The following is a 17,145-nucleotide window of genomic DNA, read 5'->3' as shown; positions in this document are numbered from 1 at the left end:
TTAGTGGTGTGTCGGGGAAAGGGGTGTTCCCTTTATTCTGGCACTCCTGAAATTGTATGCTTTTCAGTGAAGTGTGCTCCAGGAACTTGGCCTTACTAGTTGGTGCTGTTTCATATAGACAGGAGATTTATTCAAATGAGTCTTTCTCGGTAGACAGTTACCAGAGATAAACATCAGAGTACTGTGTCTGACCTCATTGGAATCATCCCATTTGCATGTGACCAAGGGTTTTCCACCAATGTAGAGATAAAAATAATTTTAGGACCCGCAACCCTCGGTTACATCCTCAGGGGTGTCTTGTGTTCTTTATGCAGGGCTCCATTTGAAACTTGGCAGTCTCTTCTCCCAGATTATTAGCTCACAGTTCTACAAGACTTTCTCCATGCAGATTTTAAAGCTGTGACTATTCGCTGCACCTCTTGAAAAGTCTCCACCCTGGAGCAGAGCCTCCCCTCCATCAACCCCAGATCACAGTGACTAGTAGGTAAACCAAGATATACGGTATTCATCTGGCGCACCCAGCATCAGGTAAGGGTGACACAGGCAGGCAGGAAGCCCAATGTCTGGGTTTTCTGTCTAAACTAATCTTCAAGAGACAAACCAAAACGTCAAGTTGAGGTTCCAAAAAGAAACAGACCCATGTTCAAATACAGTTCTGGAGCCAAGTATGGTGGCGCATGCCTTTAATCCTAGCATTCAGGAGGTAGAAGCAGGAGAATCTCTGTGAGTTCTAGGCCAGCCTGGACTACACAGAAAGACCCTGTCTCAAAAAAAAAAAAAAAAGCTACTAAGTCAGATATACCAGCCCAGTTGACATGTTTGAGTCATCTTCAATAATAATAATAATAATACCATACTTGTCTGACACTTAATAATGTCCCACTGACTATCACAGAGAATCACAAGCATGTCAGACCACAGGTCATAAATGCCAAGGAGTATCTAATGTAGCAGTCTCAAAAGATATGATTAATCAGGTTCAGCACCAGGAGTCTGGGCTAGAGTCTCATGGGACCAAGATGGTCTCAGGGGTTCCTAAAACCAGCCGTGAAGGTGCAATTAGAAGTACAGCAAGTGGGGGATGGTGGCTGCCAGAGTGCTAACAGTGTTCACCTGTGGTGAGTGATGTAATCCCACATACGTCCTCTTTTTTTGTTTTTTTTTTTTTTTTAGTATATGTACTGTCAAAGCGAGCACATGCTTCCTCTTTTACTGTTTTGTTTGGGGCTTTGCTGTTGTTTGACACCGGGGTGGGGGTTGTATTATCAAAGTCTTACTGCATTACTCAGGCTGTTCTCAAACTCCTGGGCTCAAGTGATCCCTTCTAGCCTAGAACTACCACATCCACCTTGCTTTAACTTTTAAGATTTTGTTTTTTTAATGTGTGTGCCTGTGTACCATATTTGTGCAGATGCCTGCAGACATCTGGGTCCTTGGATTCCCGGGAACTGAAGTTACAGGCAGTTATAAGCTGCCCAATGTAGGAGCCACAAACTAAGGCCAGGTCCTCTGTAAGAGCAGCAAGCATTCCTAACCACTGAGCCATCTCTCTAGCCCCCCCCCCCCTTTTAACTTACTTAGAAATTTTCTCTATTGACTTTCTGATATAGAAAACAACAAATTAATGTGTAAAGATTATAATAGATATCCTTTGTTCATTTCTAACTAGTTTCCTTCTCAGGATCTGAGCACAAACACTTTCCCACTGGGTTGCTATCTACAGCAAGTAGTGTGGCCCTACCTGGCCCTGAGGATAGGTATTGGAGACTAACCAGAGTCCCAAGTGCACACTCTATCCACAGCAGACTACTCCCCACTTCCAGAGGAATTACCAATAACATTTAAAAGCCTCTCTAAACATTTCCCTTCCCCTCTTCTATTTAAGTTCTGCTCCCCACCCCCACTCAAACAGTCACTTAGCTCTCGATTCTTGTAGGCATTTTATTTACTGTACAAACTATTTACATCTCCAGTTACCGACGTCCAGACCTTGCCTGACAATGTGCAGAGAGCTCAGTCTCTGCCAAGTTTCTAAAATCACGCCGACACTCTTCTTGGTTTTCATTTCATGACTTGTCTCCTTCAAGGACATTGAAAAGCCAAAAGCCAGGAGAGCAGCTGGCCTCCCAAGTGCCTATGTCACAAAGCATTAACAGAAGAACTGGCCAAAATAAGGGATATGAATAGAAAATTGCTCAGGAAATAACATCTCCTTTTATCTCTCCCACATTCTGTATGTCTTCCCCACTGGACTGGCTAGTGCCCAAGCAGTATTAGACAAAAAAGGTAAAAGAAAATGCAAAAGAGAGCAAAACTGCTTCTGAATAGTTAGGAGAGAGTAATCTGGAATAGAAAAATCACATAGTACTAAAGGGGTTTTTGTTAAAGACTTTGGTGCCTAAAGACCACCCTAGGATAGAGCTGCCCCAGCTGGGCTGCAACAGTGCCTCGGAGACTCTGAAAAAGTGCTATGACTAGAGCTTAAAAGGATAGATCTAGCCAAGAATATAAACTCGACCCCCCTCACCCCCACGTAATCTTGAGAGGGGTGCTGGAGCCAGGACTGCAGAATCCAGGACAGGAACAAACTGCCCCAGACAGCCAAGCCAGCCCATGTACCCCAGTTGGAAGCCCCAATGGAGGCCTGAGAGGCAGCAGGGTAATGGCTAAACTATCTCGTACATGTTCCATGGGAAAGTGTGGGCAAGCAGCAGCACCTTGTCCTGGTCCCTGAGGAGAGCAGTGACCATGTGGCATGGAGGATCCTGGGGTGTAGAGGCCCTGGTGCCAGGTCTTACACCCCAAGGATAAGTGAGGTCAGCACCCACGCCAAGAAAGGACAAACGATGACTGCGAAGGAGGTCAGGCTGGAGTTCTAGCAGCTCAGGAGGGCTTGTTCCTCTGGAAACAGGAGGGCTCAGACATGCTTCCAGGCCAAGGCACTGTCATAAGAACTACCTTGTCTCGGGATTCCACATACTTGCTGGTTTTGGCAATAAAGATGGCTTGTAAAATTCTGAGTATCCCATCAAAAATGGTGGCTTATAGCAAAGCCTCTTTAAAGACAGAAACTTCGAAGTCCATGTGATCTTGAGCCTTAATGTCATTTTCACTCAAACACTAACGAAAAGAGATGCTATCACCTTCCAAGAGACTGTCAAGTTCTCTTTAATCACCACATAATGGTGAACCCAATATAGCTTCCTCCCTCCTGGTAACTGATGAAGCCAAGTACCTGGAATTGCTAGGTATTTACTGCTGCTCAATCTCCACCATATCTATCCCCAATGGCCTGACCCGGGACCTGTGATGACAGTTCTGCCTCAGGGCTACCAGGAGACTACCACCAAAGGGAGCAGGCAAGCTACATTCACTGTTTCGGTCCTTTGCTCCCAAATTCCTCCAGAATGCTAAAGATAGTTCTTAATGGACTGCATAAGTTGGAGGTCGGTGGTCAGGCCAAGTCATCCTTCAGTGGAAACAACAAGCTCAGAGAAGAGCATCAGTAGTCTTCAAGCCATCCACATGCCTGGACACGGTCCTTCCCAGAGAGAAGCACAGCCGTCCTTCACATTCTTCTGACTGCTTTCCTCACTGGCTCAAACTCAAGAGAAAGCTTAGCACATTCTTTATAGATTAATGATCATCTTCAAAAATGCCTTCAGGGAGTGTCTTTTCCAGTTGTCACCACAAAGAGATCCTTTTGTACTATCAGTCCCCATCAGTACAATGGTCTATGGCAGCCACTACATGGGAGAGCAAATCAGACGGCTTTTGTGAGCCACCTTCCATCTGTGCTTCTCCTGGCTACTGATGAGAAGAGGTGATGGGTTGCCCAGGAGAAGGGATCATGTACCAGTAGTGACATCAAGGAGGGTATTTCCAAAGAGCAGAGGGTGCTGGAACAAGGCATGGCTTAAGGGTCTCTCAGCTTGCCAGTTTTCCAACAGAATTGAGTCCTCCATGTCATCCATCTCTCCCAGCCACTGAGGCAGGTCCAGCTACAGAAATCTTCAAAGGACCAAAAGAAATGACAGCAGCATGGTCCTCTTCTCGTGACTGAGTGGAGCTCAGATAGGTACCATGTGCCCAAGAGGCCTGTAGTAAATGTGGACACAGAGGAGGTGAGGTAAGAACAATGCTTGCAGACGACAGAATACTCCAGACACGAGGGAGCATGCAGTATCTTCTGGCTAATGGTTATGTGTGTTAAGGTCAGTGGTTACGCTTGTTAACATGTGTCCAGATGTTCTAGAGAGTGTGGGAGCCAAGCAGGTGACAGAGGAGTGGTCAGAGCATGCCAAAGCCCTCGCAACCCTCACTGATGGCCAGCTGCAGCATCCTGTGCACCTCTTCATATGAGTCATATGTAGGGAGGCACAGTTGGTTAAAACTGGAAAAACAAGGAGGAAAAGGATTAATTCGTACTACAAGAAACATGAGCAAAGGCTAGAAAGAGAATCTCCCACAAGGGATGTTCTGGGCAGCCAGACACCTACCATGTGTGTGCTGTGGGAAGAGTGCTGTGGGTTGGAGCAGCGATGATCTGAAATGAGGGACAGAGGGCAGCAAAGCCTCCAGGCGGAAGCTGAGAGGAGCCTGTTGTGAACTGAAGTAGCCGGGCCAATTCCTCCTGGGTCAGACTGGAAACCACAGTCCAAAACCACCTCATGACCTGGCAGGAAATACAGGGCTCAGGTCAGACATGTGTGCGGCCACTTGATCCTAAGGGTTTGATCCTTAAGGAAGGAACAGGATACTCTGGATACTGTGGGTAGGCGTATGCTCACATTTATAGTTCTATGAGGTACGGATAGCAACCTCTGCAAGAACTGAGATTGTCACAAGGTCAGAAGAGAAAAAACAATTGATTGCTTTGCTCTGTTTACTTGCATTTCCCATTTTCTGCCCCAGTGGCAGTCAACCTAACTGTTTAGGGACCTGCGCTCCTTTCAGCTTGGATAACTGCCTGTTCTCCCCACGTGTATCACCTTTGGGTCAGTCACCATGCCAACTTCTCTGACTCCTCTACTTTATTCCTTTAAAACCTTTCCCAACAAGATGACACCAATCCTAACTGTACAAAGTTTAGCCTATTACCTTTTCTCTGAAATGCCAGGAGCCACCAACCACTACAGCATGGGCTTTGAAGTCAGACACACTGATGTCTCCAGTCCCACACATCAGCAGCTAAAGAGACAGACAGAAGAACAAAGACACACTATTTAGTCAGTTACCTATTGACATGGAATGCAGAATAAAAGCAATGCCAGGATCACAGTGCCAGAATGAACTGCAATAGGCCAATGATTCCTAACCAGTGCGATACTTAAAAACAAACAAACAAACAAACAAACCTGGGACATGGGGCCCAGGAGTGGACGTGCAGTCTGGGGTTGAAGGACAAGCTTTAAGGGGTTTAGCGGGCGGTGGGCAGTGTCTTCCCTAAGGTTCCCAGGACCACTCTGGCCTCTGGTACAGCTGCAGGGGGAGGGGGTGAGTTGTGGGCCTAGATGTGCTTGTATCACAGACTCAAATAACAAGAAAGACAGACAGATATGCTTGTAGCTGCACCCCAGGTCTACTGTATCAGAATCTCTAGAGCTGGGCTGTAAGCTTACGTAACTGAAAAGGTGTTTCTGGTGAGCTGCTATGGATTCTTTGTAATTAAACGACAAAAATTAAAGAAATAAAAGAAACGGTATAGGAATGCCAAGGAGAGAAGCCCTTTCCCTTTGATGAAAATCCCTAGTCCCGTTTATGAGGGTTTTCTCTCAAGATCTATCCTCCTTTGGTGGATTAAACTTTTACTACTTCCCTTTAGCTCTGCTTCCACTTAAACAGATAAATGAAAAGGTATGCAGAGGGGGGGGGAAGGGAGGGAGGGAGAGGGAAAGGGAGAGGGAGAGAGAGAGAGAGAGAGAGAGAGAGAGAGAGAGAGAGAGAGAGAGAGAGAGAGAGAGCAAACGCATTAATGACGTCAAAGCCCTAAACATCTTGTTGATGTCCTAATTTGGTTCACGATCCAACATGTTACTTAGCAGACTATGAGTATCCATCCAATAGCTATAAGGAATGAAACCTCTTAATAAAGAGACAAAAGAGGTCAAAGTAAGTCCTGGAAGCTTTGGTTTCTTCAAGACCATGCCAAGCTAATGAGTAGCAAGGAGCAGGCTAAGGAACTATAAGAGACTGCAACTTTCCATTATATGCTGCTATCAATGCTCAGGATAAAACTAAATAGTCCAGTGCCCCAAAATACCAGCACTGGGTCAGAGGCCTATTAGAAATTTTAGACTGAGAATTCATTGTTTGGATTTTATATCTCAAGGCACAAAACATGATAAAAATACAGAAGGCTTTGAATGTCATCTGACAGTTCAGATAACAAGAAAAAGAATTACACATCACCTGACACTCACACTAATTTTTTTTTTCCTTACAAACTTTAAAGAATTTCTTCTTTTGTTGTTTTGTTTTTGTTTTTTGAGACAGGGTTTCTCTGTAGCCCTGGCTGTCCAGGCACTCCCTTTGTAGACCAAGCTGGCCTTGAACTCAAGAGATCCACCTGCCTCTGCCTCCCAAGTGCTGTGAAAGTATTTCTAGCAGGAAACAGTTTGCAGAAACAAACTCCTCATAAGTTGAACTCCTCATGAGAAGTTAAAAGTCGTAACTTTTATTATATGCACCATCAGTGAGGAGCAACGGTGGCTAAAGACAAAATGATTTTGTTTTGTTCTTGACTCATAAGGACTTTAATTCAGCTAACTATAAAAATGGTATTTACTATCTTATAACTAACTTTAGACTGATACGAAATGTGAAATAGTAACACATTTACTATAGATATGTAAATACATATACATACACATTCACACATTCTATGATACTATACATATGTAAACAGACACACACAATGGTTGTGATCTAAACTTTAGATATAATCCTATCTGGTGGGATGTCTCTTTCATCAGCATAGAGCCCATACGGGACTTCGTCTTCTTCATTGCTATTTCTCTGGTATCTCAGTACACAATTCATAGTCTACATATACCCGTGCAAATACATTCTATAATCCCCTTAAATGTCATAAGACATTATGAAGACTGCACACAATGCCAATACTCCTTACTAGTTGATTAATATCAATAATAGTTGATGGATAAATATTAACTACCACTCTTCATAAATACTTGCCACTTTCTGACTTTCAACATTCTAATTTTTAAAAAGCTGAAGAAAGGGTCAATGAATAGAAGAGTAACAAAAGTGAATACAGGATTGGAGAGATGGCTCAGTGATTAAGAGCAATGGCTGCTCTTCCAAAGGACCTGGGTTCAATTCCCAGCATCCACATGGCAGCTCACAACTGTTCCTTGTAACTCAAGTTACAGGGAATCCAACACCCTCTTCTGGCTTTTGCAGGCACCAGGCACAGACATGGTACACAGACATACATGCAGGCAAAAGACTCATACACATACAATAAAAAATTTAAAAAGGTGAATTCAACTCCTGCATAATAAAAAAGACAGTGAGACTCTGTCTCAACCTGTCACCACCCCCAAAGAGAAAGGAAAGACTTTCCACTTTTAACAGAAGGGACAGTAAGCAGCAGCCCATAAGACATGCTCTCAAGAACAGCAGTCTTGGGGCTGGTGAGATGGTTGAGAAGGTAAAGGCACTTGCTACCAACCAAGCCTGACCACTTGTGTCCAATTCAGAGACTTGTGTGGGGGAAGGAGAGAAGTAAGTCTACAAGTGGCTCTCTGACCTGCACAAGTGTGATGTGGCACTTGTGGACCCCTCTACACAAGGAAATGAAAAATAACACAAAACAAAACAGGTTGGAATCCTAAGCACTTACCTCAAGCTCATTCTCATCAAAAATGGCCAAAAGGTTCTCAGGAACCAACTCATTCAAGCCTAAAACAAAAGATTCCAAGTTAAAGCAACATCTGCAACTGCGACGCTGACATCTTAAGCACAAGGAGACAGGTCCCACCTTTTAGGAAATGCTCCACCTCCTCTTTCACTTGACTGGCCAGCCGATACTGGGCTAGCAAGTTTAAATAGAAGATTTTATTTGCATTGGTGACTGGGGTCTGAGCTCCACCTGTCATGAGTTCTACAATCTGAAACAGGAGGCAAAAGACAAGGAGAGGTTGAGGCTAGAAAACTATGAGATTATCAGCCTGTAATGTACTATGGACAGCGTAACTGGACTCCCTCAGTGTCCGTCCGCCTCAAGTTCCTAATCTGCATTTGGCTTTTTCACACACTTGCTTTTACCTTCTGCCAGCAGCCTTCAGGGCTTACTACACCACTACTTTCATACTCTTCCAGCTATTACTTCTAAAGAGGGTGTCAATCGAGGTCTCGCCTCATGCAGGGAGCAGTGGTGACACAACAGTAAGATAGTATGGTTTCTTGCTAGCAATATTTTAGTCTATCTCCTACAATTAAACCACTGATGACCTATTCTCAAAGTAGCTCTTTCATAGCTCTTTCTAAGACGGAAACAGTTGTTCCCACACATTCTTCTATCTCCCAAGTACACCAATGGAAAGAACAATGGCTTCACACTGGGAGATTTGGCATCCAAACTCCAGCCCTGATACTAACTTGCTACAGAATATCAGCCTATTAACTATTTATTCTTTAATTTGTCTCTCTGCAAAGAAAAGCTGAAAAAGCTTCCTGAGACACAAACAGAATTAGTAAACACACACACACACACACACACTAAACAACTGAGGGACATTTGAGGAAATCCCAAGCTGTTAAAACAATTACCCTGGAGATCCTGTATGCAGAAACCAGAGTTGTCTCCATAAATTAATGAATGCCTCCATATTTGCAAGATCAGATTTTAAGATCCTGATAACAACATTTTAATTGCATTGATGTGAACAATAAATCTCGGTAACATTTCTTAGGCCATAGCTAGAAATGCTTATTTCAGCAGTAATAGCCATAATTATAGAAAAAAAGTTCTACTGTCTATTGAGAATCCTGCTGGTGAACAACCTGCTGCTGTCCTTAGGGGCGAGGACTGTTCACTTGCTGCTTTGTTACACCAGCTCAAGAAGCTAGGTACAGACCTCACTAGGACAAACACAGAAAACTGGCTTTGCATTTTCAATATTGTTTAATTCTAGTTTTTGTTTTGTTTTTGAGACAGGGTCTCTCTATGTAGACCAGGCTGGCCTCAAACTCATATAGATCCGCCTGCCTCTGCCTCCCAAGTGCTGGGATTACAGGTGTGCACTACCATACCCAGCTGCCACATCTTTTCAGTCATTGCTACTTTCCTTTTAATTGCACATTGTTAACTAGTTTCACAGCGGTACTATCACACCCAGTGAAGTTTAATTATGTATCATTATTATGACCAGCTTCATTATTACCATCTGAGATTGCATACCTCCACAATGTAACAAATGCACATTTGCAACAAAAATATATCTGGCCAGTAATCTTAGCCCTCAGGAGGCCAAAAAAAAACAAACAAAAACCCCAATAAGAACAACGTTAAGGGTCTTAAAATGTACAAACATTGTGTTAAACTAAGAATCAGCCACCTACATCCCAACTGCTAATCAATGACACAATCATCCTCCCAAACTGGCCTGTGCACTGATACTTCTTTGTCACTGGGTTCTTTGTAGTCTTTCCTTCATTGCACAAATTCCTACTGGTACTGCTTTAGAGGGGCCAAGGGTGTAGGGGACCCATAAGTCCTGGTGTTCTTTATCACCTTATCCAGTTGACCTGATTTGTTATATTTTTCTTCTGCAAAGACCAGCTCCATCTCACTCATGTCATTGTTGAGGATAAAGCAAACTTTGGACTTGTAGAATTCTGGGTCATCTGTTTCAAAGTACTGAGGAGAAAGGAAGACACAGAACACATGAACACTCTTTTGCCATGAATGAAATTTTAACTGCTTGATACCACTTACATCTTCAGCCTTAAAAATAATCAGCTCGGAGGGCTGGAGAGATGGCTCGGTGGTTAAGAGCAGTTCTTCCAGAGGATCTGGGTTCGGTTCCGAGCACCCATATGGAGGCTCACAACCATGTTACTCCAGTCCCAGGGAATCAGACACCTTCTTCTGAATCTGTGGGCACCAGAGATGCTTCTGATGCATGTATATACACATAGGCAGAACACACATACAGAAAGAATAAAAATAAATAAATCTTATAAAAAAATAAATAAATAAAAGGGAAAAAAATCTTTAGAAAATCAGCTCATATGGGAAGATTCCAGAGCCAAGGGCCAGACTGTCTTAGTGGAAATGCAAACCTAAGCTGTTACCTTGTAATGCATACGAAGTCCTATGATTTGAGCCAGGAAGGACCGAGTGAAACGGGCACGGACCAATTGCTTGTAGGCTCCTCCTAGAGAGGATTCATACAAACACTTGCCCACCAGCCGTCCTGCAAATTCATACATCTTCAATCGCAGGTGAGCCGGACGGTTAGGGTTAGGATGCACCTGTCAAAGAAGGAAATGGAAAGGCCTTGAACCATTTTTCATCCATCCTAGTTTTGGAAAGCCCTTCCCTCCCAATGCAATGTACTACAATTTGGACCTGGAATGTCCCCCAAAGGTGCCCAGAGTGCCACTGGTAGGGCTCAGATTACTGGGGTAAGCCCTGGAAGAGAGCTGCCTGGTGTCCTTCTCTCCTCCTTTCACACCGCAGCCCTGAGGTGAATGATCTTGCCATACTCTGCCACTATGATGAGCTGCCTAGCCATAGACCCAAAGCAATGAGGTTGACCAGTCATGGACAAGAACCTCTAAAAATCTGCAGTGAAGCAATATTTTCTCTTTATATGCTTGGCTGTCTCAGCATTTATTACAGTAACGGAAAGCTGGCTTATACCCCATACATACCAAGGGAATAAAATTTCAGTTTAAGGATTACAGAGGAGACAGCTGAGTAATTTAAAGTGGCTGGAGGCTAACAGCTGCAGAAGAACCTGAGATTCATTTGTGGTCCCAGGGTGATTTGAGTACAAGTATGCCTGTCCCTAAACGAGAACTTTCAACCACAGTCAGGTGCTCTACTCCACCTCTCTAGTCAAAGATCTAACACAGAAACCAACTGCCTCAGGCTTTTTTCTCTAGAAAATAGTTTAATTATTTTAAGTGAGTAAAGTAGCCTTTACAATATAATGTTCTTATCAAAATGCTCAACTATCTATTTTCTTTCCTTCTTTTTTTTTTTTTTTTTTTTTTTTTTTTTTTTTTTTTGCTATTTTACAGATGAAATAATGGAGCCAAATAAAAGGGAGGCAACTTGATTAGCTCATTACTAACAGCAAATTAGGAGCAAAACACAAGTTGTCAAGACTCCCAGGTCAGCTGTGTGAACCTCTGTGTTTCATTTTCCACCCACCCATGGGGAAGGCACAGACTCACTAGTGCTTGGTTGGTGTCACTGAACCGGGTGAAGAGCTGACTGGTGGTATCAAACAGTGCTTTGCAGATTAGCTCAAACCATTCCCGGCGAGGCCCTCCCCAATCCAAAGCTGAAAGGTATAATGAAAATTAAAAGTGATGCTGGCGTACACCACCTCCTGTTACTTTTCTTCCTTTAGCTATCACTTAACACTCTCACATCCCTTCTGTTCCACTACCTGTCCCTTCATTGCAACTCGCCTGTAGAGTGGACGTTTTCTGAAACCCCACTTCCTTCTGTAGAATTCAGGGTATTCTGATCACTAAACTAACAGAAACACAGGTCAGAGATCCCAGGAAATGGACACTTGAGGGTCTGCAGTGGTTATTTTGTCATTTTGGTGTGAAGTCTACAAGCTCACCCCCATGTCTCTGTTCTCCACACTCCACCACACCATGCAGCCAGGTTTCCTGACTCACAGAAGGTGGGTCTTTCAGGAGTTGAGGGGCTGGTTTGGGCTTTTTTGGAGAGCGTGGGAGTAGGAAAGAAAGTTAAAATGGTAAAATGAAACTTTAGAATCAACCTTCTTCATCCTGGAAAACCACTTCAAAGTTCTTGCTCCAATCTGAGATGGAAAAGTTCCTAGTGGCCTTCAAAGACTAAAACAGAGAGAGAGGAAGGAAGCTGTCAGAACACTGACTGGCATCCCCCAGCTGCTAAAGACCAACCCCCAAAAGCACCATCACTGCCCCCTGAGCCAACCACCATGTGCAGGTGATATATGGCACATAAGTAAGCCTTAGTGACATTATCTTATATTTAAATACACGAATCTCCAGGAGAAATTCAATATTGAAAAAAAAAAATCTAAGCATAAAAGCAAATCCCTATGATCCCAGCAAACATGAGGCTGAAGCAGGAGGCCTGCAAGTTCAAGGCCAGCCTGGTCTACACTGTGACAACTTCTCACTGGATAAAAAAAAACAAACAAACCAACAAAACATCTTATTTGAAATCAAATTTGGAATTTGATAATTAAAATTGCTTTCTTTTCTTTCTTCTTTTTTAAATAAACTTCATTTTATTAATGAAAAACCCCTTACAGAAAAGTTTTCATTAAAAAGATTCGAGTAAGGGGCTGGAGAGATGGCTCAAAGGTTAAGAGCACTGACTGTTCTTCCAGAGGTCCTGAGTTCAATTCCCAGCAACCACATGGTGGCTCACAACCTTCCATTATGAGATCTGGTGCCCTCTGATGGTGTGCAGATATACATGGAAGCAGAATGATGTATATATGACAAATAAAATCTTAAAAAAAAAAAAAAGTGATAAGCTGTAAACAAAAGAGCTAAGGAGTCTTGGTTCCGAGTAAAGTATAGACTAACCACTAGGTATCTTTATCCATCACAAGGCAAGGCCCACACAGGAAGCCATCCCACATGGAGTGTGGCTGAGAAAGGGGGTTTCCAAGCACATCCACCAGAGCCAAATATCACACATACTCTCTAGACAGGCGTCAAGCCTTCTCACTCTTAGAGAATGTCAGACCCATGTCAGTGTCTGTGTGCTGGAGACAAACACTCATCAGGTGTCCCATGTCTACCAGAGCATAGTGACAACAAGAACTACTTCCTTCTAATCCAGCAGAAGTTCCTACCCAGGGATGACTAACAGGCTGCTTCTCTAACCACTACTTCTACTCCTTACATTGTGACTGTCCAGGAACTACATCAGCACAGACCAGAAAGCTGATGTGTCATGAGTCTCCCCTCTGTGGCATGCTTCTAAAACAGTGGCCCAACCCAGTAAAATAAAAGTATGTATAATGAAAAGAACAAATAGTCTCCAATATGTTTAAAGGAGAAATTTATGTTTCATTAAAAGGATATAGCCAAATACTGAAGAGGCCCTTAGCTAGAGAACTTGCATATAAAGATGAAACTTGACTTACCGATTCCAACAAAGCGTGTCTGCTGACCTTCAGGGTGACTTTGGAATGAGGTCTCTTCATATGTACCTGCCGAAGCTCTCGTTGGAAAAAGTTCACCTTGTCTTGAAAGGTCTCAGATCCCCCTGAGGAGGAGCAAAGTTCATTACAACTTAGTATAGACATGCAGAGGACACCATTCTCCAGCTCTATGTCCACATGGTCCACTGCCTTACCGATGTTCTTGTGCAGGGAACGGATGAAAGTGGCAGCTAGGATGTTCCTTTCCTTGCAGCTGAGCTCCACAGGAGGCTGAATGCCATCATCTACCACCAGTGTGAGGAGCTTGTGAACAGGGTCAGGGCCAAGATATGAAAACTAACAAAGAAAATTTAGAAAGTGGTGAATTTCATCAATAAATCCCTTAATTCCAACAAAGCTTTTCACATGCCTACTCTGCCACACAAACAACAGAGACAAGGCAATACTGTTTTCTATAAGTAAGTACCTGATAGGAGTCTATCCTGTTATTTAGTGCGTATGTATGTATATATGTACGGTGTACGGCTGCCCGTGCCACAGCAGACACATGGAGTTTAGAGGACAGCTTGTGGGATTGTCCTCTTCTTCACCACATGGTCTGGAAAGGCACTCTGGTTATCAGGCCTGGCTGGCACTCTTAGCTGCTGAGCCATCTCACCAGCCCTATCTGGATGTGCTACAATTTATAGGTTTCTGTTTGTCTCTTTGCTGTTTTTAGTGTGTGTACCCATGCTGTGGAGGTGTGTAGTTTTCAGGAGTTGGTTCTGCCTTGCCAAACACTCCATGCTGCCTGGCCTTTGAGCGTAAGTGATTCTTCTGTCTGTGCCTCCATCTTGCCACACAAACACTGTGATCACGTGCACCACATTTGGGTTCTGGAGATCAACTAGGGTGGTGAGGTTTGGCTGACAGGTACTTTCACCTACTGAGTCATTTTGCTGGTCTCTTTTCAAATTCTCATTGAAATTATTTGAGTCATAGAAACTACCTTTAAGTAAAGATCCTGAGCAACACTGCAGACTTTCCAACATAAAGTTTAAGAAGGGAAATAGGAGTGACACCAACTACTATTCCAAAATGCCTGAAGAAAATGATCTTCATAAACTGCATATCCAAGCCTCTGGGGTAAAGCTTAGATTTAGGCCCAGAGCACTTAGAAAAAACAACTACAAAAACAAAATGGACAATTTTTTTTTAAATATATGAAAACATTCTTCTTATAGAATGAGCTCCAGCACCAGCAGCCGATACATGGGCACAGTAAGCCATGTCCTTTGAAAGTGCTGCTGAAGACAAAAGACACTGGCAAAGTATTGTGAACTGCTCCTGGTATCCACTAGTAAAGTGCCCAGTTCTACAGCACACTTCTCGTAGATTCATGGCATTCATGAGGGGTAACTTTTTCTTTGTTTGGAAATGAATCTGTGCACAAAGACAGAACATTCAAAAATAAGGAAGGCCCACAAAAGGAATGACCAACTACCCTGAAGTGGAGGCCTGCTCAGCATGAGACAGACCCGAAGGGTAACTCACCTTTGTCCCAGGGCACACTCGGAAGGTGTAGAGGCGCCAGGGGATGATTTTCAGGTAGAATTCCTTCACTGAGAATTGCTGGGGACCAACACAGAAAATGACATTGGTGATAAATAAGAGGGCCCTGTTTGGGTGTTGTAAGGCAAATACCAAAGTCTTGTCTATATTTTTCATAATAACAAGAGGATAATTTAGTCAATACTAACATAAATCTATCTGTGGAAGGCAAACTAAAACCTGACACTTCAATTTCACAGACATGTATCACGATCTCAATGCTTGGCCTCTTATTTGGGATGCCTGGAAATTAGCTCTTCACTTTATGAGTACAGAACATGTCACCTTGGAACAATGAGGACCCTCCGCCTTGTCTGCTGCTACACGGTGACTCCCCAAGCCTGCATTGGTTTGTTGTGGTTTGGTTTGAGAGGGGTTTTACTCCCTAGCCCAGACTATGCTGGGACTCACGAGGCAGCCCAGGCTGTCCTTGATGTCACAGTAATCTTGTTTCAGCTTCCTGAATGCTGAGATTATAGATGTGAGCCGCGATACCTGGCACTTTCTTCCTATCTGGATGGTACTAAGGACTTGGCACAGATGGGGAGACAGGAAGGACTGGAGAGAAACAGCGGGGAATCTCACACAAAAGTCCATCTAATTATGAGGACAAGGGAGGCTCTTCTTATGCCAATTATAAAAGAAGAAAAGATAATGCAAGATTTGTTTGTTTTTTTAGTCTGTTATATGAATATATGTCATCTGTTTTTCCTTTTTTCAGTGCTTGGGACTACCCCTCACATGCTATAGGCATATAGGCATATCGACCACTGAACTATGCCCCAGCCCCTTCATTTCCCCCATGACTTAAAGACCAATCCTCATTAAAGAAAACTCCCAACCACACTAAGAAGAGGAGACACTTCTCGGATTTTAACAATGACTGATTCAGTGCCGATGCTCTGCAGTTTCTTACCCCATTCAATCACCTCATTGCCACTCTCTACTACACACGAAAGGTAGATGTGTAAATAAAGATGGCATACAGAAGCACATTAGAAAGCACAAGAGAATTTGGACCCAGCTTTGATTATGAGATTAAAGGATGTAATAGGATGTTCCAACAGTCTCGTTCTTGTGAGGACTGGATGAAGAAGAAAACACAGTTAAAGGAGCGCCACCTACAAGGCGCCCTGAGCTCCAGGGCTTAGGAAGTTCACCTTCCTGTCTCTGCCAAGCTCTTTCTTACAGTCCTGAAGCCTGGTGGTGGCAAACATTTAACATGGTTTCACATTATCACAGAATGAAAGGTCAAATTGTTTCAATACAGCACAAGGGGCCAATAGTGATTTTTATCTTAGTGAGGACTTCTTAATGGTCAAAAGTAGCCTTCTCCACAATCCTGAAAGCTCCACCTTGGACAATCTTCCCCAGAGTACTGACAGGGTAGAATGTTCATATACTCAATAATGCCAAGAGACACAAGCAGGCTCTGGTGATCTGTCCTTGTACAAAGCAAATTCCTGCAGCAGTAAACAGATACAATTTTCTGTTAAATGTTAGGAAGCTTCTCTTAGTGTCTCAGAAACCCTACAAGGAGATGACTCTGCCCTACTGATGCTCAGACTGCCACTTTACGGAGTCTGTTACTAAATGCTAGACATATACAGACTCAGGTGAGGGATTTTAAGGCAAGAATAGGAGCACCAACCTTTGGTGACACATAGCAGTACACCTTCTTGGGCTTCTTCACCTTCTCAGGGGTATGGCACTCTGAGGGTGAGTCTTCATCGTCCTCCTCAATGGCGGTGGAGGGCCGGCGCTGAGAGGAGCTCGTGTGCATAGGAGGGAGGTGCCATGGTGTGCTTGTGTAGTTGTTGGGACTGTAAAGGTAAGCCTCAAAGTAGATGCTCACTCCTGAGGTGGACACATTGCGTTCAACAATGCTCTTCTCGTTCTCTGAAGGGCAAAGAATAACTAACATTTGAAACAGGAACCGAGAGGACAAACTAACCTACTGATGGTTAGTGTACCATAGGGTAGTGAGGGAAATATGGCTCAAATAACAAATGTTTGTGGGGTGGGTTGGTGGGGGATGTCCTTCTGTATATACGTTTCTCTTATTGGTTGCTGAATAAAACACTGAATGGCCAGTAGCCAGGCTGGAAGTATAGGTGGGGCTATCAGACTAGGAGAATTCTGGGGAGAGGTGGCAGAGAGAAGCCACAAGAGA

The 17,145-nt window shown here is 43.6% G+C and overlaps 1 protein-coding gene across 4 annotated transcripts in view; it reads right to left on the bottom strand.

The window, feature by feature from the left end:
- Nucleotides 1–1,921: 1,921 nt before the first annotated feature.
- Nucleotides 1,922–17,145, bottom strand: part of Arel1 (apoptosis resistant E3 ubiquitin protein ligase 1) — a 47,012-nt gene continuing 31,788 nt past the window's right edge. For 2 of the 4 annotated variants that reach the window (XM_027418524.2, XM_027418525.2), the window contains exons 8-20: nt 16,624–16,871; nt 14,916–14,993; nt 13,577–13,718; nt 13,365–13,486; nt 11,997–12,072; nt 11,434–11,543; nt 10,324–10,503; nt 9,761–9,886; nt 8,006–8,135; nt 7,868–7,926; nt 5,101–5,190; nt 4,500–4,675; nt 1,922–4,393 (exon numbers count right to left, since the gene is read on the bottom strand). In XM_027418524.2, the coding sequence (XP_027274325.1) occupies nt 4,291–4,393; nt 4,500–4,675; nt 5,101–5,190; nt 7,868–7,926; nt 8,006–8,135; nt 9,761–9,886; nt 10,324–10,503; nt 11,434–11,543; nt 11,997–12,072; nt 13,365–13,486; nt 13,577–13,718; nt 14,916–14,993; nt 16,624–16,871 (1,640 nt within the window). In that variant the 3' untranslated portion in view covers nt 1,922–4,290. The other 2 variants (XM_027418526.2, XM_027418527.2) reach the window with 2 other exon arrangements.

The sequence above is a fragment of the Cricetulus griseus genome, chromosome 5 (genome assembly GCF_003668045.3).
Source record: "Cricetulus griseus strain 17A/GY chromosome 5, alternate assembly CriGri-PICRH-1.0, whole genome shotgun sequence".
NCBI lineage: Eukaryota > Metazoa > Chordata > Mammalia > Rodentia > Cricetidae > Cricetulus > Cricetulus griseus.
This window is presented reverse-complemented; position numbering and strand designations above follow the sequence as displayed.